The 24,436-nt window shown below is 39.7% G+C and overlaps 2 protein-coding genes across 28 annotated transcripts in view; one reads left to right on the top strand and one right to left on the bottom strand.

Moving 5' to 3' along the window:
- ank2a (ankyrin 2a, neuronal) overlaps positions 1-9,051 on the top strand; it is a 60,054-nt gene extending 51,003 nt beyond the window's left edge. For 17 of the 18 annotated variants that reach the window (XM_037255788.1, XM_037255826.1, XM_037255883.1 and 14 more), the window contains 5 exons: positions 5,494-5,577; positions 5,911-6,075; positions 6,239-6,409; positions 6,528-6,619; positions 7,126-9,051. In XM_037255788.1, the coding sequence (XP_037111683.1) occupies positions 5,494-5,577; positions 5,911-6,075; positions 6,239-6,409; positions 6,528-6,619; positions 7,126-7,336 (723 nt within the window). In that variant the 3' untranslated portion in view covers positions 7,337-9,051. The remainder of the gene's footprint in view (positions 1-5,493; positions 5,578-5,910; positions 6,076-6,238; positions 6,410-6,527; positions 6,620-7,125) is intronic. The other variant, XM_037255911.1, reaches the window with a different exon arrangement.
- A 249-nt stretch (positions 9,052-9,300) lies between these two features.
- camk2d2 (calcium/calmodulin-dependent protein kinase (CaM kinase) II delta 2) overlaps positions 9,301-24,436 on the bottom strand; it is a 29,627-nt gene continuing 14,491 nt past the window's right edge. Inside the window, exons 3-21 of one of the 10 annotated variants that reach the window (XM_037255979.1) lie at positions 23,535-23,594; positions 23,118-23,172; positions 22,469-22,534; positions 21,950-22,022; positions 19,823-19,925; positions 19,632-19,715; positions 19,362-19,456; positions 19,029-19,151; positions 18,866-18,949; positions 18,574-18,616; positions 17,360-17,397; positions 16,280-16,339; positions 14,320-14,364; positions 14,078-14,126; positions 12,979-12,999; positions 12,599-12,674; positions 12,417-12,511; positions 11,638-11,866; positions 9,301-10,742 (exon numbers count right to left, since the gene is read on the bottom strand). In XM_037255979.1, coding sequence (XP_037111874.1) covers positions 10,739-10,742; positions 11,638-11,866; positions 12,417-12,511; positions 12,599-12,674; positions 12,979-12,999; positions 14,078-14,126; positions 14,320-14,364; positions 16,280-16,339; positions 17,360-17,397; positions 18,574-18,616; positions 18,866-18,949; positions 19,029-19,151; positions 19,362-19,456; positions 19,632-19,715; positions 19,823-19,925; positions 21,950-22,022; positions 22,469-22,534; positions 23,118-23,172; positions 23,535-23,594 — 1,403 coding nt within the window. In that variant the 3' untranslated portion in view covers positions 9,301-10,738. Of the gene's footprint in view, positions 10,743-11,633; positions 11,867-12,416; positions 12,512-12,598; positions 12,675-12,978; positions 13,000-13,102; positions 13,891-14,077; positions 14,127-14,319; positions 14,365-16,279; positions 16,340-17,359; positions 17,401-18,573; positions 18,617-18,865; positions 18,950-19,028; positions 19,152-19,361; positions 19,457-19,631; positions 19,716-19,822; positions 19,926-21,949; positions 22,023-22,468; positions 22,535-23,117; positions 23,173-23,534; positions 23,595-24,436 lie in introns of those variants that run through there. The other 9 variants (XM_037255959.1, XM_037256015.1, XM_037256006.1 and 6 more) reach the window with 9 other exon arrangements.

Consider the following 24,436-nt stretch of genomic DNA (forward strand, 5'->3'; position numbering starts at 1 on the left):
GTGAACTCACTGCTCTTTCACCTGACTCACCTGTTCCACAATTTGACACTGCCCAAATTGACAATCAAGGCCAATACATTGACCAAAGGTCATACACACCCCAGTCAAGTGTCTCAGATTGGGAGGGTCGTGATTTCTGTCTCAGCAATCTTTTTGATGAGACCAGACCACTTTCTCCACAGTCTGTTTCATCAGACATGGAACTAGATCTCCTATTTAGTAACAGAGCATTGTCTCCTGATTCTGTTTCTTCAGATCTAGACACTGCACTTCTTAGGGACTGGCTGCTGGACTTTAGAGCATCCTCCCCAGAATCTGTAGCATCAGTTAAGAAATGTTTCTATAGTCCCGACCTACAACATTGTAACTATTACTTAAGGTTTTCCGAGGATAGGCCAGTTTCACCGCTGTCATCTTTGTCTGATGTCGAATATTCAGAACTATGTATCAAGGATCTCTTTGATGACAGCAGGCCAGAATCACCAGATTCGATATCGTCAGAAAATTTCAGAACAAAAACTAAAGTTTCTTTAATTTTAGGCCAGCCTCTGTCATGTGCACGGCCTTTTACATATGCAGATGTCGTCCGTGGCTTCACACAAGAAAAACCACCAGATGCCATGTATAATGTCACAGTGTTTGAGTCCAGACCCATATTACTAATGACTGATTCCTTTGATGAGTTGTCTGACTCCTCCACTGCTGAGTTGGCCATTGGTGAGAGACCATATTCTCCAGAGTCTATAGCCTCTCTCTGTGAACTCACAGCTCTTTCTCCTGACTCACCAGTTCCACAATTTGACATAGCCCAAATTGAGAATCATGGCATTGAGCAAAGGTCATACACACCCCAGTCAAGTGTCTCAGATTGGGAGGGTCGTGATTTCTGTCTCACCAATCTATTTGATGAGACCAGACCACTTTCTCCAAAATCTGTTTCATCAGACTTAGAACTAGATATCTTATTTAGTAACAGAGCATTGTCTCCAGATTCAGTTTCTTCAGCGCTGGACACGTCGCTACAGCGAGTCCTGTTGGACTTTAAAGCATCCTCCCCAGATTCTGCGGCATCAGTTGAGGAATTCTCATTTTGTTCTGATATGATATTTGGTCAAAACAATAGACAACATTGTGATTATTACTTATGGTATTCTGAAGATCGACCAGTTCCTCTTCCGTCAACATTGTCTTATGCTGAGTCTTCAGAACTTTGTCTTAACTATTTTTCTGATGACAATAGTGTCATAAATGCAGGTCAATGTCAGTTCCATCAAAGTACTTTTACGCCTACAAATGTGTCATCTATGTCCCCAGTATTTAAAGACCTCCATCCTTATAAAAAATTAATTTCACCTTTGTTAGATCCCCTCTATAAGGGAAACTGTTCCTCTTTCAAAATGTTTTTAAATTTAGATGAAGAAGAAAAGTCTAATTATGATCCTCAACCAGCCGCTTCCATTTTAGTTGTAGAAGAGCCAAGTAAGTTATCCCTGTGTAGTTTTACCACTATGAACACTAATCTTCCAATCCAGCCATCCACCTGCTTCACTGACAATTTCATGACTCAAAACTGTCCTTCAGACTGTCAGATCTTATCATCTTCTGACCAGTTCTTACCAGTTTCATCAGATGCATCTGTATTGGATCAAAGGTTTGTGTGTCAATCTCATGATAAAATCAAACCAGATTCATCTAAACCTGTCCTTGATGTTGAAACACAAAATCTAACACCCCATCAAAATACGGCTAACCAGTCATTTATTGACCCCTGTTTGTCAGAGTTAAAACCATCTGCCCCTGAAATTCTGGATTCAGAATTTTTTTTAAAACAACAGTCTGAAAAATATCTCATTGATCATAGTGTAGACACAGACCCAAGACCTTTATACAAGCAATTCCACAAGAAATTAACGGCACACATATATGATCCAGTCTATAGGCGAGAACATCTCTGCGACACATTGTCAGGTGTAACTGCATTTGATAAAGGCTTTGAAAAGACTTCTGCACAAAGCAACGATAAATGTTTAACAGCTGATGAGGAGAATCCATTTCTAAAAGAATCTAGTAATTTTGAACTCGTTAACAGCATCAAGCCTCAACTGAATGAGGCCATAGCTGACAATAATCGTCAACCGGAGTTGAGTCACATGCCATCTGTGAAAGAAAACATGGACATTCCTGACAATTTCAAAGTCAAAGAAGCCTTCAGCAAACAAACTCAAACAAGGATTGAAACAATGGAAGAAAGACCACTTTTGATTGTGCATAAAGGGACAACCACTATATCTCCATTAATGATGATATACAACCAAGATGTGCCTTTTAAAGACATGACAAGACAGTCAGAAAAAATGGACGAAAGTTCATCTCTGCCGGTAAGACAGCAGAAGGTCTTGTTCTGCAGAGAATGCAGTGTTGCTTCACATAATTCCTAATTTGGGCCGTATACTGTATATTGTTGGAATGAAACTTTTACATCAAGCTTTTACTAATTGCACATAGTGTCCCCACTGTCATGGCGCGTTTGCATTAAAGCAGGAGGAACGGTTTCTTTCAGGATAGGGGACAGCTGTACCACAGTAGCTGTTGTAATTGTTATGAAATAATGTGTTCAGCATTTTGATGGTGAATGTGATGTTCTCTGCACTGATGTTATAACAGCATCAGCAATTTACAGGGGCTCCTTGGTTTACAATGGTCCGACACAAGAGGTTCGGACTCGGAGTTTACTAATGCAATTTAGCTAGCTTGCACAACGGTGTAAAAAATATGTCTTGTGTTTCTTCATGTTACTGATTGACTATAGTACTTTCTGACTTACGTACAAATTGAGGTTACATCACCGGCGTAGGAACAGAAACCAAAGACCCCCCAGTAGGTGCATGTCCAGCTTCATTTAATACATATTCCAGGTTTCGACACAAGTTCACTTGCGCCCAGCCCTGTAAAATGTCATTGGATTTTCAATGGCATGTTCTAATTCAGCTTACTATTAATAGTCAATGGGAATTTCTCTATCTCCAGTCAATTGATGTAATGTGTTTGATTTGGTTGTAGTTATACTACTGGAATGATCTACAGTAGATGTTAGGGGGCTATAAGTGAATTTTTGCATCCGAGACACCTCTCTGACACCTGGCCTTGAAGAAAAGCATGTTTCATTTGACATTTTTCATCAATCACAAATCATTTTCATTTTTTCCATTCCATCATTTCCTGCAGGTGTCAACATCATCTTCCAAGACAAACCTTTCCCAGCCTAAAGACGAAAAACATCCTGATTTTGAGTGCTTTGCAACAAACACACAGTCAATGCATTGTAACGAAAGCACACACTGTGGAAATATAGAATTACCTACTGCAGATATTTTTTATCAAAGTAAAACACAATCTGAGGTCTCACTGACTACTGAAACTGGCTTACCAAAAACTGCCGACAAAGAAGGTCTAATACTCCTTGAGAAATGTGAAGGGTTCAGCTCAATGGCTAAAGACTCAGCTCAAGATAGTGTTGAGGAGGACATTATCACATCATCAAGCTCCACACCAACTCTACCAGGTTTTGAATCAACACAACTGGACTATTTGCCGTCAGATCTAGAAGAAATAAAAATGACACAAGATGAGTTCAGCTCCAAAATTCTCTGTCCACATTCCTCACAACCCAACGACAAAAGCTCTAAGGGCAGTCAGATTCATGAATACGAAGAAGTTAAAGTTAGATGTCCTAGTGTAAGTGCCAGTACGGAACAAGATGATACAGATAGGAGTTTTACCTCAGATGTAAGGAAAGCTATTTCCTCTAAAGGTTCTGAAGATGTACCAATTAATTTGAGCGAAGAATATTTTAAAAGTGATGTTCAGAATCAAGGACACAAGTCGAAGTTGTCCTCTGAAACAGAGGAACCATCACGGAAGAGTCTCCAAGATTTATCCAAAGAAACTTCAGAAATGCCGAGCCAAGAAACAGCTACTTTTGCAAGCTTTGAGCTTCTGATACCATGCTCCACCTCAGCAAAGTTTGAGATGTCCTCAAATGAGATCAGTTCACTGGCTTGTGTACATCATCTGGAAACAGCTACCTCTAGAAGACAGTTTATTTTTGAAGATCAATTCCAGACTGATGATTATTCACATGAGGTGGACTTAAGAGCTAATTTGGAAGACCTGGAAGAATCCCTCGCTTCAGTAGACAACGATGTACCTGATTCCCAACCCAGCTCCATTGAAACAAAAACGTTGACTTCATCCACTTCTGATGAGTACACTGTCCTCCCTGACTGTACAGCAACTTCAACCCACGTGCCCCCTGAATATGAAGATGTCTGCATCGATAAACATGGGCCATCTTCTGAATATTCAGATCCAGAGCACTATTATGACTGCAGACCTGTGTCAGATTTCACAGAGATTGAGCCTGATGAACCAGAGTTACCATCTAGCTCAAACAAAAGTCAGCTTTGGGATGACCGCAGTTGCCCAGAAGAGAAAAAAACTGTGTATAGACACATGTTGCTCTCCTCTGGAAGTGAAGATTATGAAGATGCTTCTGTCCTTCAAGAAGTTGTACCGACTGAGAGTGAAGATGTATTATTCCAATCAGATGCATCTCTTGAAGAATTCACCCTGTGTGACCTGCCCAGCTCTAAACTAAGAGCATATGATGATAATAATTCTCTGACGAGGGTAAGGCCAGATTTAGTGGATTGTCCTGGCCTTGCAAGCTTTTTTAAAGGCTGATCTTAACCAAACGTTAGTTACTTCATAAAGAAAGACTGCTAACCCTGATTTTTTAAAACCCACAGTTTTATTTGGGATTTCTCATTTAACCAATCCTAACTTTGCATGTATCATTTTCAAAATTGACAGCTTTCATAATCACCCATCGGTTTATGGAGCAAACACAAGAGTGTTTTTTTTTTTTTTAATTATTTTATTATTTTTGTATTTCTTCTTTTGAAAGACTAACAAACTTCTATGTTGTACTGTCCAGAGTAAGAAATGTAACACATCTCTGGAAAGTACACCATGTTACTTTGTTTCTTGCTTGCAATTTTTTTTTTCAATTGGATGTGTTCTTACATTTAATCGTAATGGATTTTGTTCTACTTGGTCAGGAGATCAACGCAGAGATTGGCTCAATGTCTGAAAGTTCTGATGATGAATTTTTGAGTACCAGAATTGTGCGAAGGAGAGTTGTCATTCAGGTATCCACCCCAACAAGTTTGATGGTGGATGGATGGAGCATGAAGGGTGTGATTTTAACCAAACTAGGTTTTCAGTGTAAATTACCGGTCTAACAGTTTTAGACTAATCAAAGTGGATAAATATGGAGTATCAAGTGTGCTATTATGGTTAGCGGCGCTTATTTCTTCATTTGCACACATATTTTTCCCTGAGTATGCATTTTGGATTTGTTGTCTTTGACGTGCTTTTAAATCTCATATCCCTCAAGTTTCATTCTAGAAATCTGTCTTTCTTCTATTACAGGCTGACGAAATGCCTGACATTCCTCCTCAGACTGTGACCGAGGAAAAGTACCAAGATGAAAATGGGCACATCGTTGTCAGAACGGTACAGTTGGATTATCTGTGAAGACTTGGCACATTGAACGAGACGTACTTTTAATGGCCATTTCACAGCGGTGTGACACGAAAATTCTTCTGAGTAGTATAGATCTAGTTCACAAAAGTACAATAAAACCTTTTTCCATGAAACTTTTTTGGGGTTTAGTACATGGGCATTGAAGAACCCAATAAATATTGGTGAGGTTGTTATCAAAATGCCAATGCATGCATTTCAAACTTTGCTATTGTGCATTTGAACTAAGGGGAATTTATTTCGAATCATTTAAAAACTTCCAAAAAACTTGCCCTGATTTCAAGGTGAATTTTGCACCTTTCACAGGTTACTCGAAAGATTATTCGCAAGTGTGTTTCCTCGGATGGTGTGGAGCGGGAGGAGGTCTCAATAGAGGGATCCCCCCAGAGGTCCATTAGTGTCACAGAGGGAGACGGATACTCCAAAGTGGTGAAGCGTACTATTCTCAAGAGCGAGGGAGACCATACAGAGGTATGTGTGTTTGAGATATGGCATACAATTCTTACCAGCTTCTCCTTCCCCTGTTACCTCTTCTTGTCTAGTGTGACCCTTGCAGCTACTCCTCATGCTCTTCTCGTGGTAATGATTTTGTGAGTTGAACTTTTGTTACGATGCCCTATGTTTTGTTTCCTAGGTTACTTTTGCTGAGAGTGAGGGTTTCTCAGCATCACAAGCGACTGCTGAGGTGCGTAAAGTCGGTCTAGCAGAAAGAACCACTGTGGTAGAGGGTAAAAGAACAGTGACACACAAAGGGGACTTGTCTTTGGCTTCTGACCTCCCCTCAGCCGAAGAGGACTTCAACCAGGTTTGTCCCCAGCCCAACACACACACACACACACACACTTGTCACATTTGTTTTAAACAAACTGCAATTGAACAAATCATCAATTGAGTCGATATGTTGCTTCCTTCAATGCCACCAGGCGCTTGGTTATATTGGGGATTTTACCACAGCAGAGCTCCCCCATGTGGTTGAAAGTGAAACTGTCAAAGATGACGGAACTGTGATTAGGAGGTGTGTGGGAGCTGGAGCGCATGCGTTTGGTTTTCTTGGTGTGTTCTCGCTTTCAGACTAGTGATTGCTGTCTTTAATACTAACACATTGGTCTTGGTCTGAAGTGGGATGTAAGAAGCTATTTTATTCTCATAGAGCTAATGTGTGATTTAAAGAAGCAGGGAAATACTTTTTAACTCTGCTTGAAATGTTCATATTAACTCTAATAATATAAAAAGTGGATTTTGTAAATTTTTCAACTGTGATGTGAACCAAAGTTTGTGTCTCTTCGACCGGCAGTTATATCTCTGTCGCGCCGTTATTATTGCATCACTTAGATAGTGGCCAATCAGATTTCTGTTAAACTTCTCACATGGTATCTTTGCATGGTATCTAAGGCTTGCTACATTGTGCAGTGATGCAGTAACCAGGCTTATAGTTCTTGTGTTCTTTGTTGATAACAGCATTCACCTACAATTTTTTTTTTTTCGGAGGACTTAAATGGTTTTGGCGTTTTCCCTGCACAGGGCCCACATGCATAAAGGTCAGACCCTCAGACGGACAGTGGTGCAGGGAGGTGGTCAGCCCAAACAGGTCCTTCTCGAACAAGTGGATGGCCCCACAAAAGGTTCCAGACCGCACGAACTCCAGCAGCATCTGCACCAGCTGTTTCACCACTACTATGAAGAACATCGGGAGGACCACGACGACGATAGTGAAGAAGAAGAGAAACAGTAGAATGTGTAACGCACTCCCTTGCTACACAAATTATCCTATGCATTTGCCACATGCAATCCCAGCGTGCACCTCAAAGCTACCACGGTCTTCCCGTTTAAATTCAGATTTTTTGTTTTTATTTTCAATTTCCCTCCCTTGATGGTGTTACATATTCATTGATTTCTTTGTTCTGATGATGTTTGTTATTTTGCCTTTTTGTGACCAAAGAATATATTTCCTGATCAATTTTAGGTTTTGTGTCAACATAGTCTACGTTTTTTCATCTTTATTATGTGGTAGAGCAACAAAGACATCAGAAATGCTTCTCCGTTCTAGCCCACACTGGTCTATCCACCTAAAAAAAAAAAAAATACTCTCCTGAGTGGGTGCTTGAACTAAAAAAACACAAAACAATTCTTCACGCTACACTGCCTCTCACCGCCAGACTTAGCGAGATCTTGGCTAAGAAAAGTCAGATTCAACATGAGTGTGTTTATTTAACGACTACTACTGCTGCTGCTTCTGCTGTTGTATTTTTGTGTCGGCTATGTGTAATGTGTCTTTCGGGCATTCTGATCGTATCTAACCTAATCTAGATAATACTGACATCTGTAGCCTAGAAATGATTAATCAATCATGTGAAGTAGGACAGGCATGACTAATCAAACTCTGTCATTATGGTCCTGGATTTGTAGTTTTGTCCATTTATCCCATGTCACTCCTTCGAATCCTTTTGTATTTTTGTTTTCAAACAGACTTTTGTTGGCACTGTGTCCTAAATTATTGATCACGGCTCTTCTGGTATGAATGGTGAGTGTGTGGGGACGTTTTACTGAACTGTTGATCTACTATGTTGTCGGTCCATGCATGAGTCCTTTGGTGTTTGATTAATTTGATTTTTTTTTTTTTTTCCAAGCACATTTTATGTCTTATTTTAAAGGGTTAAATTGTGTACTGAGAAAAGGGGGTACAAAGCTGATTGAAATAGCCTTTTGTCTCATCAGTGACTCCGGTAGATTCCGACTGACAGTGTAAAACTTTGAGTCATTTTTTTGTTTTTTTTGCCAGTGACAAGCTATTTAATGAAAAATAATGGCACATGTTGCTGTTGTAAAGTGATGTTGGTTCTGATGTATTTATTTATTTATGATTAACATGCTCGATTGGGTTGAATGCGTGAAAGTTCTGTATTGGGTGATTACAAAAGGGTACACTAATTTATGTACGCAAAGTGTAGAAAGAGATTTATTGTAAACAATCTTTATTTGCACTCCTGAATGTCAGGATGGATCGCCTTCCATGCTTTTAGTGCGCAAGCTGTGTTACAATCAAGTATAACTTTTTGTCTTATTCTTTGTCAGGACAAATGGAGTGTACTTGGAAGATTGTGACACAAGCGTAATGAGAACTTTTGAGAGCTTCAATAAACCGATATTCCCGCTCAGAGTATCAGTCCTGTATGGAAATGTTTTAATTTTTCCACTACCACTTCACTGTTTATTTTTTGCGAGAGGGAGAGAAAAAACTCGTGGAAGATCACTGTGACAGGTATACCATACTTTTAATTAAAGAAATCAGCACCCCCCCTTTTTCTGTGATGCAGACAGTTATATACTCATCCATATGTATAAACATCTATAAGGGCATGTATTGCTGTTCAAAACTCCAAAAAGATACAAATAAAATGGCTGCAGTGCGTTTGGCTGATAGAGAATAAAAGACTACAAAGTAAGTGACTTTTGGTGCTTGTCTGTTTTCTGTAGATTGCTGGGCCAATACAAAAAACACCAATCCAATATAATTCCTTTCAACGTTTCTCCATGTCAGTTTGAAACGAACAGGATGAACTAATGTGCAATTGTATTGACGTTTGTGTGATGTTGAAGAGTTGAATGAATGGGGAAATTTTTCATGTAAAATATTCAATTGTGCAAAAACTGTATTTGGGATGAAAAAAAACAAAACTAAAAACCCATACAGGATCACACTGTTAAGCTCATTTATTTACTTCTTATACATCATAAGCCATCCATTGCCGTGCCGGCAACAGTTCCAAACCAGTTAAGGAGCTGTGCATTGAATTGACATCGTACGCTTCATCAAAAGGAAGGTTTTCTGTATTTTGCCATTAAAAAAAAAAAAAAAAAAAGAGCGAGACAAATCAATGAGATGATAAGGGCACGGGTGTTGTCCTACTAGTAATGCTCAAGGAAAACATTGCTCACGTCATCTGGCTACACCTTGAAAATTTTTCATGCAAGTTTAGCAAAGTTGACAATTCATGTGAAGATGCCTGCTCTGTCTTCTTTGTCATCCTCTCCGTGCAATTGGCAATGTAACACACTGGAAAAAATGACAACAGAAAACCCTTTACGTACGGTCATACAATACACAAGTACAAACATTATGAAAAAATGAGCTAACTTCCTACACGTTTATACAAAATGCAAGAGGTGCTTTTTTTTTTTGTCCTTTTTCTTTTCTCCACCCTTCCTATTCGATACGCAGCTTTGAACTTTGTTGTGTTCTTGTTTTTACAATAGTTCCATGATACTGGAGGACAGTAGAATCGTTTGGGACAGGACTGGTGCACAACATTAACAAACAAGTCAGTGAGTCACAACTCAAACAGAAGATATTATAGTTTCATATGATCTTACTCATTATTTCCCCCCCATGCACTACACAATAGTCTTGGATGTTCATATATTACATATATGCTACATTCTCGTATTTCTTATATCACTGATATAAAGGCAAACATATTCCAATGCAAAGTGTAAGCTCTGCTTGCTTTACATTTAAATTAGTATTACATGTTGAAGTCAGACAATTGGAACGGTATGACTTATAGCTCATAGCAAACACAAATATAATTTGTCAATTGGATTTGACATAAACTATTAATTCCTCTGATAGCAAGAATAGCACTTTCAACATTTGCTTTTGTTTTCTTCAACGATCACAATGTATATATACATCACCAGAACTAAAGCAAGCTCAATTTGAACATTCGGATCTTTCCAATTGTTTTTGTTTTGTTTTACACGCACAGAAATACACATAAAAATACACAATTAATTTCCAGAAGAGGTTACAGCAGTTGATTTCAAATTGATAAATTTCAAATGCATACCAAAACATTTTAAAAAACAAAACAAAACAAAAAAGGTTGCACATATGCTCATTTCATAATGTCCTAATACTGTGTGCAGCCACTCGCAGGTGGTTTAATACGAATGAAGTCCATTGATTAAATGCCATAACTGTAAAACGTAGTATTAATACTTGTGTCCTGTGCCATGTCTTTAGAGGGTCAAAGGTTGCAGAGCAGTCGTCACTGGTTGGCTTAACTGCCCTACTCACACATTTGCTGATGGGATGGGATGTTCTTCTCTCTTTTTTTAACCACATCATGTTCCATTAACTGGAAATCACATAGAGCGAGAGCATCAAGTAGTGCAAATACAAAGATACAAATTCAGGAAGCATTACGACTTGCTTTGTAGAATGTGCAAACACTTTGTGTTTTACTGGAAATGTGGACCTAAGCAAAGGCTATTGTGGAATTTCCCAATTGTAAATTCCCTGAGGCCCAATTCATTGACCACAATTTTCAAAAAAAAAAAAAAAAGCCACCTCACGTGTGCTGATAACCATAGAACTGGAAAAGGACGAATTTCATGTTGTCATTTCATTTGTCATTCAAGTTACTGTTTCCACTGATTAAACATTTATTTATCAAGGTAAGGCAATTGTGTCAAAATCTGTCACAGTTTGTTTCCTTGTTTTAATGTCATAGTTTCGGTTTGCATGTCTGTGTGCTCGCCCCTCCCCTCCTGTGCTCACAATCTATGTAATCGCCGTCACCGGCCTCTCGTTACCTGTCATGTATTTAAGTCCTGTCTGCGTGTCACTTCCTGTCGGATTGTTCTTGTCTCACGTCTTCTTGTTTCTAGTCTCCAGTCTGGTCTGTTTTAGTCTTGTCCCTAGTCAAGCCGCTAGTCTGTCTTTTGAGTTCTTCAATAAACCCTGGTCCAAGCTGCATTTGGTCGCCCAGCTCCAATCCTTTCATGACAAATTGAGAATATATTTTCATTTGTAATGAAGACCTGGCAGCACACAGGAGACTAAATGGAGCAGAATAAAATTACAATTGAAATTAATAAATCAAATTCTTTTTTAAATATGTTTTCTTATGATTTTAATGGATTAAAGGATTAAAATTACAATATAGGGTGTCTTGAAGCTAAAGTGTCACTGGAGGGCAGCAAAAACAACATTTTCCCCTGCTGTTTTGGAAGCTAGTGAGTGTTTCTTACTGAGAGGGGATGCTGGGTGAGCCGGAACGATGGAAGTGGATGTTCTGCCACTTGCCATCACGGCGGTGCCACACACGGGTTTCCTCAGACTGCATGGTGCGTGGCATGCCGCTGCCATCCATGTACTGGGTCAGGCGAATGTAGGCGATGCATGCCGCGTTCTCCCCGATCAGGTGAACGTGTGGATTTAAGAGAATGGTGTGCACTGGCTTGTTCCCTTTAGACAGGGCTGCAAATTGAACAGTGAGAACAAATGTCAGTGGCGACACACTACGGAAACTGCTAATTGATTGATCAATAGTTCAATCAGCAAGCCTCATGTCAAATGCAGCTGTGATTATTGAGAAAACACCGGTTGCCAGTTTGATGTGGGAAAATGAAGAACTCTATTCAGTATTATGTTGACGTTGGCTTGTCAAGCCATTGAGGTTTCTGGGACATTACCAGTTTATCTGAATTATTTTTACCTCGGCTGCAGACATTTCACCATTTATAGCAACAGTCATTATTCTTCAGGGATTTTGTTCCCAAGATCTTAGCATACCTGCAGGAGCTGTGATCTGATTAGAAGGAATAGTGACAGAGCCAACAATATGCTTTTGGTTTGCAAGATGGGTCAGCTAGTTGGCACTCCTGATTAAAACCTGCTTACAACACATTTCACTGTTGTGACTTTAATGGTCTGTTTAATTTACATGTTGAGCAAAATGCAGTTTGTCATCTCGAGACAGCGGCTCGTACCGCTAAAAGGTCATCATCATTTATATCTGCGAACTCACCATTCTCAAAGTAAAAGCGGTGGAAGTCGTGTCCTTCCACCAGATTGCCCAGTGCCTCGGGCTCAAAGGAAGTCAGACCAGGATCGCAAATCTTCCTGTTATGGAGAATGCAGAAGAATGAGCAAAGGACCGGCACACTCAATAAATCATGATTGTGCAAGGTCTGGAAAGAAAAGACTTACGCATAAACCTCAAAGTCTCCATTGTTGATAGATTCAATCAACTGCTCGGTGACTTTGATAATTTCCTGTTTACGAGCTGCAACAGAAGATCACAAGAAAACCACGACTGCACCAAACTGTAGTGAAATGATTTGAGAGCAGGCAAATACACTTGCATCTGATATCAAATCTGCCTCAGATGATGGTCTACTCGAAAACTTATTAGAAATGGAAGGCACTTAAAACATTAAAAAAAACAAATCTCTGTTGTTCCTCATATAAATATTAAATCAGAAAGCCTCCCATGGCTAATAATGACACAGGGGTCTGGAATTGACAATTCCTTTCACCCAACAAAATGAACAAAACTAACTATTTGACTAAGGAACATGTTGAATTACCTTTAGTGTTATTGGTGCAGGCTGGGGAATATTAAAAACATGACTTATTTCATGCAATAAAAAAACATTTATTATAAGGGGGAAAATACTGTATATACTAGCACAGAATATATAACAGTTAATGTCAGGGAAAGAGGAGAGTAGGGTGTGCCAGAAAGCATATGCATTTTTTCTTCAACCACAACACACAAGAATGAAGCTGGGAAGCAATGCAAGTCATCCAAATCAATTTGGAGAGGAAAAAAAATCAATGTGGAAGATTGATGAATTGACATAGATCATAAATCATGAACGTTTAATCAGATTTTTAAAAAGGAGGAGGAACATGGTGGCATTTTGAGGCACTTTACATTGCGTGAGCAGTTTTCTTCCAGTAGAAGGCCGGGTGACACAAGAGGAACCGGGTGGCGCATCCTCCCTCCCCATCACATCACAACAGAGGGACTTACTTTGAAATGAGGAGGTGGGAGTCTGCCTTGACTCTGACATCTGTGTGGAACGGCTCTTAGAGCTCAAGATACCGCTCACTAAGCTGCCCAGACGAAGGGCTGAAAGAAGTTGCATGGGGGTTGGGTGGAGAGTGTGCGTGTGTGTTTGTGTGAGGAAAACGTAGATAAGGATTATGTGGGAAGAAAAATTATATTCTTGACAAAACAATATGGACAGACAAAATGTTGCAAAAATATGCAAAACGGAAGTTATTGCATCTGCAAGAAAAGAAAGCGAGGAGTGGCATGACAGTTGGAGGAAGGGAAAGTCTGCATTTTGTTGCCAAAAGGAAACAAGGTGCAGTTTGCTTTCATTGTTGATTGGTAAAAGGAAAAAAAGGAAAGCACCTAGTGGAAATATCCGCGTCACCCGTACGGCTGCGGACTGGCTGTGTAGGTGTGAACCACTGACAACTTGTCCTACCTTTATAATCACTTCACTGGTTTTTTTATGTCAAACAATTTATTTTAGGTGCATTACCTGACATGTTTGCGGAAGTACACGCCGAAACATGTCAGGAAATGCACCTAAAATAATTTGTTTGATATAAAAGAACCAGTGAAGTGATTAAAAAGGAAAAACAAAATGAACTTAGTATAACTTGTCCTACCTTTAACGTCTTCGTCTTCAATGGTGGTGTTGGCACTCTCAATGGACTCCTAAGCAATAAAAATAGCATTCATTAATAATAACAGTGGACATTCAGAAATTGGATTCAAAATGTGGTTTTCTTTGTGTCTGCGTCGATTCACAATCATCTATCATGCTAATCTTGACTTTTTTTTGTCTTGTTTTCTGAAAACAGCCCAAAACAACACAAATGATGTTTTGAAATCAAATCTAAAATGTTACCTTGTTTCCATCCACAGGATTGTGGATCACAGTCGTCTGTGGTTCCTAAAAAGAGCATGTGAGACAATGTGTGACTTAATCATCATCATCAACATACTACAGAATCTTTGTAGCTATTAAAACAAATAAAAAGGTGAAAGAATAGATGAGTTTGGATTTGATGTTGTACATTGTGTTCCTAATGATTACTGTATTTTTATAGTAGTAGTAGTAGTCCTTGTGAGGTTCAAAGCTATCTATCTATCTATCTATCTATCTATCTATCTATCTATCTATCTATCTATCTATCTATCTATCTATCTATCTATCTATCTATCTATCTATCTATCTATCTATCTATCTATCTATCTATCTATTCTATCCATCCATCCATCCATCCATCTAATCAAAAATGTCTTGGCTTTTGTAGAATCCCTCCCACTGGCCAACTCTGACCTTCTAATCACTAACCCAGATTACACTAGATTACAACATCAGTGTGTGCGTGCGTGCACGTGTGCGTTTATATTTCAACACAGAAGAGAACATAGAGCAAGAAAGTGATGTCCCAATGTTCATGCGTCATCAGCCAAACACCAACAGGAGCAGAGCACAGAGTCTTAATGTCATGCAGAATGGCGGTCGTGTGACCCAATATGCTTGACCAATCACAGTACAGACATAGAACTAAACCATTAGGGAATGCACATCGAGCCGACATCCTCACATGCCAATTGGGGACACGCTTAAACAGCAGCAATCACAGAACATGCCTTCTTGTCATGAATCGCATGCAGACACTGATGACGATAGTGCTGACATATATGACCTTGAATTATTACATGCATGTGTAGGTGCATGTGAATGGAGGGGGAACGGCAGGAGAGGCATTCTCTCATAGAAAAGTGCTTTTTAGGTCGAGGCTGCCCCTTACTACAGATTTCAAAAATACACCAATCAAATTTGATTGAAGGAGTAATTTCTTAGTGTCCGACATGCATGCTTTTCTCATTCAAATGTTGCACAGCCATAAAAGCTATTTCATTCAGGGATAGCCCAAACATGACCGACACATTTTTGCCCCATCTAATGACGGTAGGTTGTAGGAAAATCATAGCGGCGCAACAATTAATCAATTAATCGACAACTAATCGACGATAAGAAATAATTAGTTTAAAATCAATTTATCGGTCAGAGACCTACAGTTGTGCAAATTGTCAGAACTTCCCTGTCTTGAAATATTCTCAGATTTCTTGAAAGTAGACCCCCATGAAAGTAGACTAATTATTGATTTATGTTGAATTAAACTAAAGACTGCTTAACTTTGACAAACAATAGTCGATTTTTTTGTTACCGATCCAACCAGTAAAAGAATCACATTTATGCATTTTCGGAGCTGTCAAATAGAGAAAAATGTCCTATTTTTGGGTGAAGAGTTACAAATTAAAAGATACCTTTAAAAATCTGATTTATCCATTTATAGACCAAACCAAATAATAATTCAATAATAATCTAGATTCTCATATTTAGTCACTTTATTCTCATAACATCGGTACTTTACCTTTTCCATAATATTATAGAAACACTCACTTTGTTCATGATTTTACTGTTTTGTTTTTTAAATATAAATGTGTTTGACAATTACCTAATGGAAGCAACACCTCCATTTTAAAACATCACAGTTCTAAACCACACTCCACCTATTGTTAGATCATGAGCACGTCATTCAATCTTGGATTATCCATTTTAGATGTAGTCCATGTATTGAGTCTCATTAAAAGATGCAGGTAGACCTGATGACAAGACATATAATATATACTGTGTGTTAAGTGAAATGGTCACAAGGAAGTTTGAGATCTAACATAAAAAAATGACACGAGACAAAGGTGAACTCATCCACACTCAGGAATGAGAAAGGTTGACTGCTTATGAAATGCACACATTAGTGGATGAAGGTGTGGGTGCGGGTGAGTGTGAATACCAGTGCAGGAGCGGGGCCAGTGTCTTTAGGACTGGTCGCAGTGTTTGCTTTGTTGTTTACCTGCAAGGGGGCAGTGTAGAGGGAATATGACACTCATACACACGCACACAAACACGCCCGTGCACACTCACACATACAACCTGAGCACATGATTGGCCTAACTAATGAATCTTAAAATTTGTCGTGGAAATATCCAACGTTGTCACCGTGGTTATAAAGCTTTGTGTATCTGCATACAAAAAACAATCCTAGGTGGTTTCTACGATGAAACGTTATAGCTATAAATTACAATCCATATTGTGCAAGAAAAAAAAAACAGATACCTGATGTTCTATTGAAAAAACTAAAAGTGAAATCAGCATCAAAAATATTTCTATGGACACAAAGCCATCTCTGATTATAATTCCCAGTTGACTTTTTTTGTACACATTTATGATGGTTGAACATGCGTAGGGTTATCTAAAAGATTCCATGTACAGTAACGAAAATCTTAAAACGGCAACATTTTGACTCTCAAAAGGATGTATCGATTTCCCTTTCATTCGTGAGGGAAAAAGTTTTTAAAAATAAGAACAAAGCCCAGATCAACCTGTGTCTCATACTGGGAAAGAACGGTGAAGAATGATCTGTACTGTACTTTAAATAAGTCGACTTATGAGTAATTACATGATACGCATCCTTTGGTGGAAGTCCTTTTTACTCGGTGCTTCTTTTACTTTTGTCTGAGGATTAGTTTGATTTTGCTGTAATGGGATGAGGTCACATGGATGATGGATTACTTCCCATCGTAATGGACATTGCAGCGTGACAATATTGTCATCTAGAGTGCGACTAGGAGAAGAAAAGAAAGGGATGATCCTACAAGAAATGTACCTCAGCCAATGTTGTCTGCGTCACCACTGTGAGATCAAGCAAATAAATAACGGTCGCCCGCCGCCTGGCGTGACTTTCCCTGAATGATGATGTCGCTAAGTGCACAATGCATAATAATTATCTTTGATGCTCCTCAGACACCAAACGTTCCATCAGAATTATGCACGAAACAAAGCTTCCACTTCACTTTATGTATTAGCCACTCACCTTAACGCCGTCTGTCTTTTTATTCAGCAAACTCTTGGCTGCTGTGGGTGAAAAACACAGAAAACAAACTTCAGCGCAAAAGTGACAATACGACGATGTGGAGCGTCAGGATTTACTAACATGCAGCAAGCATATCAGTACAGTACGGTGAGATACAAAATCAACTGCAAAATCTCAAATCCAAGCAGCATTTGCTTCTGATGCGGGTATTTTTTTTCCAGGTATTAACTCACATGGCTGTATAGTGGATTGGGTGTATTTAGCAAGTGATGAGTTCCAAGGCTCCCGCAGGAGTGATAAGTTGGTGATTTGCACTCACATTAGCATGCTCTTATTCTCGACAGTGACATTTGTCAGAGCTGGAAGAGCGTCTTAAAAGTGCATGCTATATTCGGCTAAAGATTTTCCTTTAATCACATACAGTATAGCCTTTTTGCAAAGCGTGCAGTGCCTTAACCAGTCAATCATTTTGTCTCCATGCATACTCTAAGGGATTGTCTGTTAGGATTGAAGGGAAAAAAAGTACGGGTGACAAATTCATCAGGCCCATTCCTGCTTCCCAAAAATTCTTACCTCAAATTGAAACCACAATCCAAACAAAAGAAAGAAATTTGGAAAAAAAAAAAAGGAAGAAAATGATGAATTAAAAGTGACACAAATGCTTTGACACTTTAAAGTAGACTAAAGAGAGAAAGCATGCAAGCAAAAGACAGAAAGATAGAAAAAACTGTGAAATGTCGTAAAAAAAACAGGAACGGGTTACATCACAGATGGAGTAGAGCTTAAATCGAGATGATAAAGAAAATTAACCATTTATGTATGGCATCTTGATCAAGATCATCTTAGTACATAAACAAAAAAACTGATCGAGGGCCTTCCAAATGAGGTTTTGAATTTATTGGTTCAAAGGCTTTGATCGAATTTCGATCAGATAGACAGAACATCAACAAAGTAAATCTGAATTTGCTGAAACTTGGACTATGGTCAAATTAGTATGAGTGGGCTGAACCTAGCACTAAATTGATGAAAAAAAACACATGGTACAATTAGAATAAACTATTTAACATACAATATGGTCCGTAAAATAATCTGATGATCTCAGTGGTTGGAAATTAAAGATATAGACTATTGAAGTAGGCAATGACCAAGGTGCTTTATTATATACTATTTGACTTTCTATCTAGGCCTTGAATAGCACACTGAAGGAGACATACCTGAGAAGTTTCTTGTGACCAGCAAAGTGGTCAGAATGGCCCCCTGCAGTGACAAGAAGGGAAAGAAAGGGCAGGCGATGATAACGGTAGGAAGGGAGAAGAAGATAGGATGACTGATTAGAAGGTTACAGCGAGAAAAAGGAGTGTTGCACTGTGAGGGTTGCAGAAAGTGAGTCATTATACTTTTATGATATGTTAGAGGCATCTTGAGGGTCAAAGACATAGAGATAGCAGTCAAAGATGGCTACAGCATGGCAGAAATAGAAATAACCCGTCTCGCCAGATGTTTCACCTTGAGTTTCCTCCTGGCGTTGAATTTTTTCAGGCACTCCACAGTCTCCTGCCTGTGCATCATGGAAGCTACAGTGGATCGTTGCTACAGGAGGAGGAAAATTGGAGAATTATGAGGGTAAAGCAAACAGTCGAAGCTACGCCTGTGCGAATGTGACACATACGCAGATCCAGGGATGTTTGAGGGCCTCTGAGGCAGTGATGCGTTTACTGGGGTTGATGGTTAGCATCTTGTTGATCAGATCTTTGGCCTCAGGGGTTACGGTGTCCCACTCGGGAGATGGGAACTGTCAGACGATATCGAAGGCATAAACATGGACTACACTGGTAAAGATAATTAAATCAAACATATTCAAAAAGGTATCTCAATAATATTTATCAATATCAAAATGTATGACATGTTTTCAACCACAATGCAGCTACAATATATATTTCCCACCAAGTAGTCTAGCTGTGTGTACGCGTGTGTCTGCTTAAGAGCGTATCATTATACTTACGTCATAGGCCCCAGCCTTGATTTGTTGATAAAGGCGGTGCTGGTCTTCATCCCAGAATGGAGGGTAGCCCACCAGCAGAATGTACAAAATCACTCCTGGGGTGGTACGAGAATTGAGGTTTAATACACAAAGAGCACATAAATGACTGCCCGGTGACATTAGACCGATGCACTAAAACTCTGGAGGTCTGTTTTTGCGTATTATGTTCATATTGTAGAATTAAAAATGACTGAGGCTTGCTTCAATTTATACAAACAGCAATTTATTTACCGCAGGCCCACATATCCACTGGTTTCCCATATGGATCTTTCCTCAAAACCTCAGGAGACAAGTACCCTGGGGTACCAGCAAAGCCTGGAGGAGTGAAATAAAGTAATGGCAGAGATATGAAGAATGATCTACTGAAACTGTGACAAAGCAACAAATGAGTCAGTTTGGAGAACTGATTTGCGAATACTCACCAAACCATGCCTGCTGGTCCCCCTGCACCTCGATAGCCAGCCCAAAGTCAGCTAACTTGACAGCCGCCCCCTTCAGCTTACTGGCCAATAGAAGGTTCTCAGGCTGCAGGGGGGCGGAGTCAAACAGGTTAGAGGTGAGAGGTCACACACCCTAGCAAGAGGCCCCAAGACACAGATCTAAAACCAGATCAGTCCAACCAAATCCTAATTGATTAGGGGTGAAATAACTAAAATGGTCTTAAACCGGTGCCTTGGGGGACTCCCTTCTGCCGTTTATGCTGTTCAGGGTTGTGATGAACTGAAGCCTGAAGGCGAAAGGGGGACTACACTCTGTACTGAACACAGGCAAATCACAGGGCTATTGTGAATGGTACAGTGACCAGGAACTAAGCATGTCCCAGCTCCAAATTTGGTCATTCCTTTTCCGTGAAGCGCAATGCCAAGTTCGCACCAATTTATCTGCATTTCCACTGTCGAAACCTGTGTACCATCCCAAAATCTGTACGCTCTGTAATGTTCAAGATGGGAATAGTCACTTGAGTGTGCCAACTAGAATGTGATAGGAGCAACACCAAACTCAACAGTGTTGTGAGAATTATTTGTCGGGTTACACTGTCACACAGTTATCACATGATTTATATTGCCATCCCACAGTTCATCCAGATAAGAAGCATGAGCGGGATCAGTGTTTACCACATTAAGCTGAACTGAACTTTACCTCTTCACAGATACAGATGCAGAAAAGGTCTTTTTCAACCTCAGGCCATTTTAGATAGCGTTGTATCATGAATTATACATTTTCTAACATTTACAGACTCTAAGCACAGACATCCTAAGAAACTGACAAGACAGACTTGGGACTCAAAAGGACAAATGGACATGTCTACTATATAATATGCCGAATTAAAAAGCATCTGAAATCTTCAAGTGCAAATTGGCGGATGATAACGGCCGTTCGGCATCATTCTGTTTCCTGTCGTACATGTTCAGAACTTGCTCGAACATATTCACGAGTGCTTTCTGGCTGCCTCTTTCCTTCACATACAACCACCCCGCGGGAGGTTTTAAGCATGCAGACGAGCGTTGGAATATTCATGACCAAGGAAAATCATTCAAATCACAGCATGGCTTTTACATAATTATGCAAATGGGGGTCCTGATTTGTGATTGCGCCTGTTCCTGTCACTCCAGCGCTGCTATTTAGACACCAGCCTTAACAAAGAAATGCGATAAAGCTCGAAATTCAATCATATTATTATTTATCTTGACAAGAATATGTCTTGAACCAAGAGTGACCAATCAAGAAACAAATAGCAAATAGCTGAATTCTTGTAAATAAATATGGAAAAAATATCTTTCTTCAATTATTTAACTGGTAATACGGTAGAGCACGTTTTCTTACGAGTTACTCCACTCACATTCCCAAAAATTGTAAGCTATGGGAAGTAAACACGATACATTGTACGTATTTGTGAATGTGAGTGTTTGTATGTGCCATGTGATTGGGTGTCCAGTCCGGGGTGTAGCCTGCCTCTGGCTCAAAGTCAACTGGAATAGGCTCCAACTCGTGCGCAATCGTATCAAGGATGTGCGAAATAGAAAATGAATGGTTGAATGGATGGAAATACATGAAATAAGTTAACAATGAGAAGGACAGAGAAATTAAAAAAAAAGTCACGTGCTATTTTTCACATTGAATCTTCTGGTTCAATAAATAAAATGATTAAAGTTTAAATAAATAAACTAAAGAGTGATCCAGTCTGTTTAAATTAAGATGAGGATTGTTTTTTGCAGCCAGTATATTGAAGATATACACTCAGCCGCCACTGCTTTAGATAATAATAAGAAAAAGACTTGGATTTGAGTTGCCTTGTTTAGCTAGAAATACCTTTCGAGTAAATGCTAAAATTCAAACAATTAACATAAAAACACAGCCAAATGTTTTGATAGAGCGCCTGTGCTGGATCTCATTCGACTGTGCAAGTGTACATCAGCAGCAAAGTGGCAATCTCACACAATACAGTACCTCTTAAAGTTGTTCCGCCCCTACTGTCTCTTTGAATATAAATGTCTGTTACAGACGGTGGAGACAGTAACCAAGGACGAAAGGGGAGGGGACATACAAACCTTCAAATCCCGGTGGACGATCCCATTAACATGGCAGTGATGGACACTCTCCAGAATCTGTTGGATGCAGTGGCTGAGGGCAGAAGGAGACCGGGAATAAGCATATGTTATATAATAATACACTACTGTATGTAGTATGGCAAGGACAGGATGAGGAGAGAGGGGCGAGGAAACAAGCCCAAAGCAATTCATCATCTCCTCTTCATCAGACATTTACGTTTGATATTGTAGACAAACCAAAAGCTACGGCGCAAGAACACTCTTATCCCGTGCTTCATTCTCCCATCCGGTCCCGGGAGAAATAGTTGGCACGGTGAAGTAGGCAGTGTATGATTAATACCGTTGGCTATACGTCGTTAATCACCTATATAAATAGCTCTCCGACATGCCTCCGAGGAGAGGCAGCTGCATCACACCTAAGAGACGACCATACGTGATACACAAAGACCCACACGCAGTTGTTTTCTGCAAAGGCAACCCCAGACACGCACGGCGGCTTGAGAAGAATGTGTGTAGTACCTGGCGTCGGCCTCACTGTAGTACTCGCGGGCCACGATGTCCTCAAAGAGCTCACCCCCCGTCACGCTGATGGACACGAGACAACATATAATCTATCTTAGGTTATGTTTTAAATTTCCTAAAGAATTGATCATTTGAATATCTAAAAACAAGTTAAGTTAAAGTCCCAATGATCGTCACACACACATCTGGGTGTGGTGAAATTTGTCCTCTGCATTTAACCCTTCCCCGGGTGATCTTAATCCATCCCCTGGGGGAGAGGGGAGCAGTGAGCAGCAGCGGTGCCACGCTCGGGAATCATTTGGTGATCTAACCCCCTAATTCCAACCCTTAATGCTGAGTGCCAAGCAGGGAGGCAATGGGTCCCATTTTTTATAATCTTTGGTATGACCCGGCCGGGGTTTGAACCCGCAACCTTCCAGTCTCAGGGCGGACACTCTACCACTAGGCCACTGAGCTACACCATGGTTTTGTTATTAAAGACTCATGTTTATGTATTACTTTTTACTCTGCACTTTAATGCTTTTTGCACTTCTGGTTGGATGTCAAAGTTCTTTTCGCTGTACTGTACCTGTGCTGTACATTGACAATAAAATTGAATCTAAATTAATCTAATCTAATGTTTAGGGGTCTCAAATGGGCGACTTACAGATCAAACACCAAATAATGGAAGCCCTCCTCTGATATGCTGTCATGGAGGCGCACTGTGGAGAGAAGTGGAATTCAAAGACGGAAATAAAATGAAGAAATATTAGTCACCATAAAAAAAATGATTGGATAAATGACATAAATATATATTTTGGGCCATGACGTGACAGTAAGAGCGGAAAAAGAGGAGGGCGTTGGGTTCATGAGGTTTCATAAGGAAGCAAAGATTTTATGCTTTTGTCTCTTTGATGACTCAGCTGAGAAATTGCGCACATAAATCATCATTAGGTACCACGTGCACACACATGCATGTGTGTGGGGTTTTTTTCCTCACATGCTCGCTACGCAGAAGAGAATAACCACAACTGGGAATCACCCCAACGTTTATGTATTCAGAGAGGCGGCAATCACGGCTCACCGATGTTGGGGTGCTTTAGTAAACGGCAGATCCTCGCTTCTCTTTCCAGCTTTTGATGATCTGAAAGAGAAACACAAGCGACACAAACAGAAAAACACAGAGTTATTTTTAGTGCAGTGATTGGCTTCCCGAATCATCTGAGGTGGCGTCGGCTGCATTGTTGTCACAGCGAGAGTCTCTGCATTGTTGCGTGCGTGTGCTTGTGTAGCTCTTCTCTTATCAGAACTGAAGTGTTGGACAAAATAACGTGACCTGACATCTTCTCGGAAAAGGGCCTTTAACAGACAGCACCGCAGTATGCACATCAACCTTCACTACTGTCACGACTTCAAGTGAGCTGTTACTGACTGCTCTCCCTTGAGCAACAAGTTCATCAATTGATTCATAATGTTTGCCAATTCATTCTAGGAATGTATTTACGTATTATTAGATATAGTTAGGATGGACTAATCATCTGAGTAAAAATAAGTGGACAGGATAGATAGCTAAATCTAAACCCAAATACTGTATAAAGCGAGTACATTATTCTCACATTCTTGAACTCATGGCCCAAGTCATATTTTGACAATAATAATGATGAAGATAATTATAATAATTGCCTTAAACATCTCACATGATGCTGGCTACATCTGCCAGTCGTGCCTCCCCAGTCATGAACCTCACCGCACGTCACTTGTATTCTTATATTGTGAATGTGCAGTTATTACAATAATATTCTAAATAAGGGATGACCCATTTGAATTTAATTTTGATTAACCCTAATCCTATTTTTTTTTTTTTTTAAAAAGCAGAATTAAATCCCCCCCAAAAACTACCTAAAAAAATCTAAATAAACGTACCAACCTAAATTCAATCGGACGCAATGCTAAGGATAGCCACTGAGGGTGACCGGACGGCGTGGC

The sequence above is a fragment of the Syngnathus acus genome, chromosome 1 (genome assembly GCF_901709675.1).
Source record: "Syngnathus acus chromosome 1, fSynAcu1.2, whole genome shotgun sequence".
NCBI classification, from domain to species: Eukaryota; Metazoa; Chordata; class Actinopteri; order Syngnathiformes; family Syngnathidae; genus Syngnathus; species Syngnathus acus.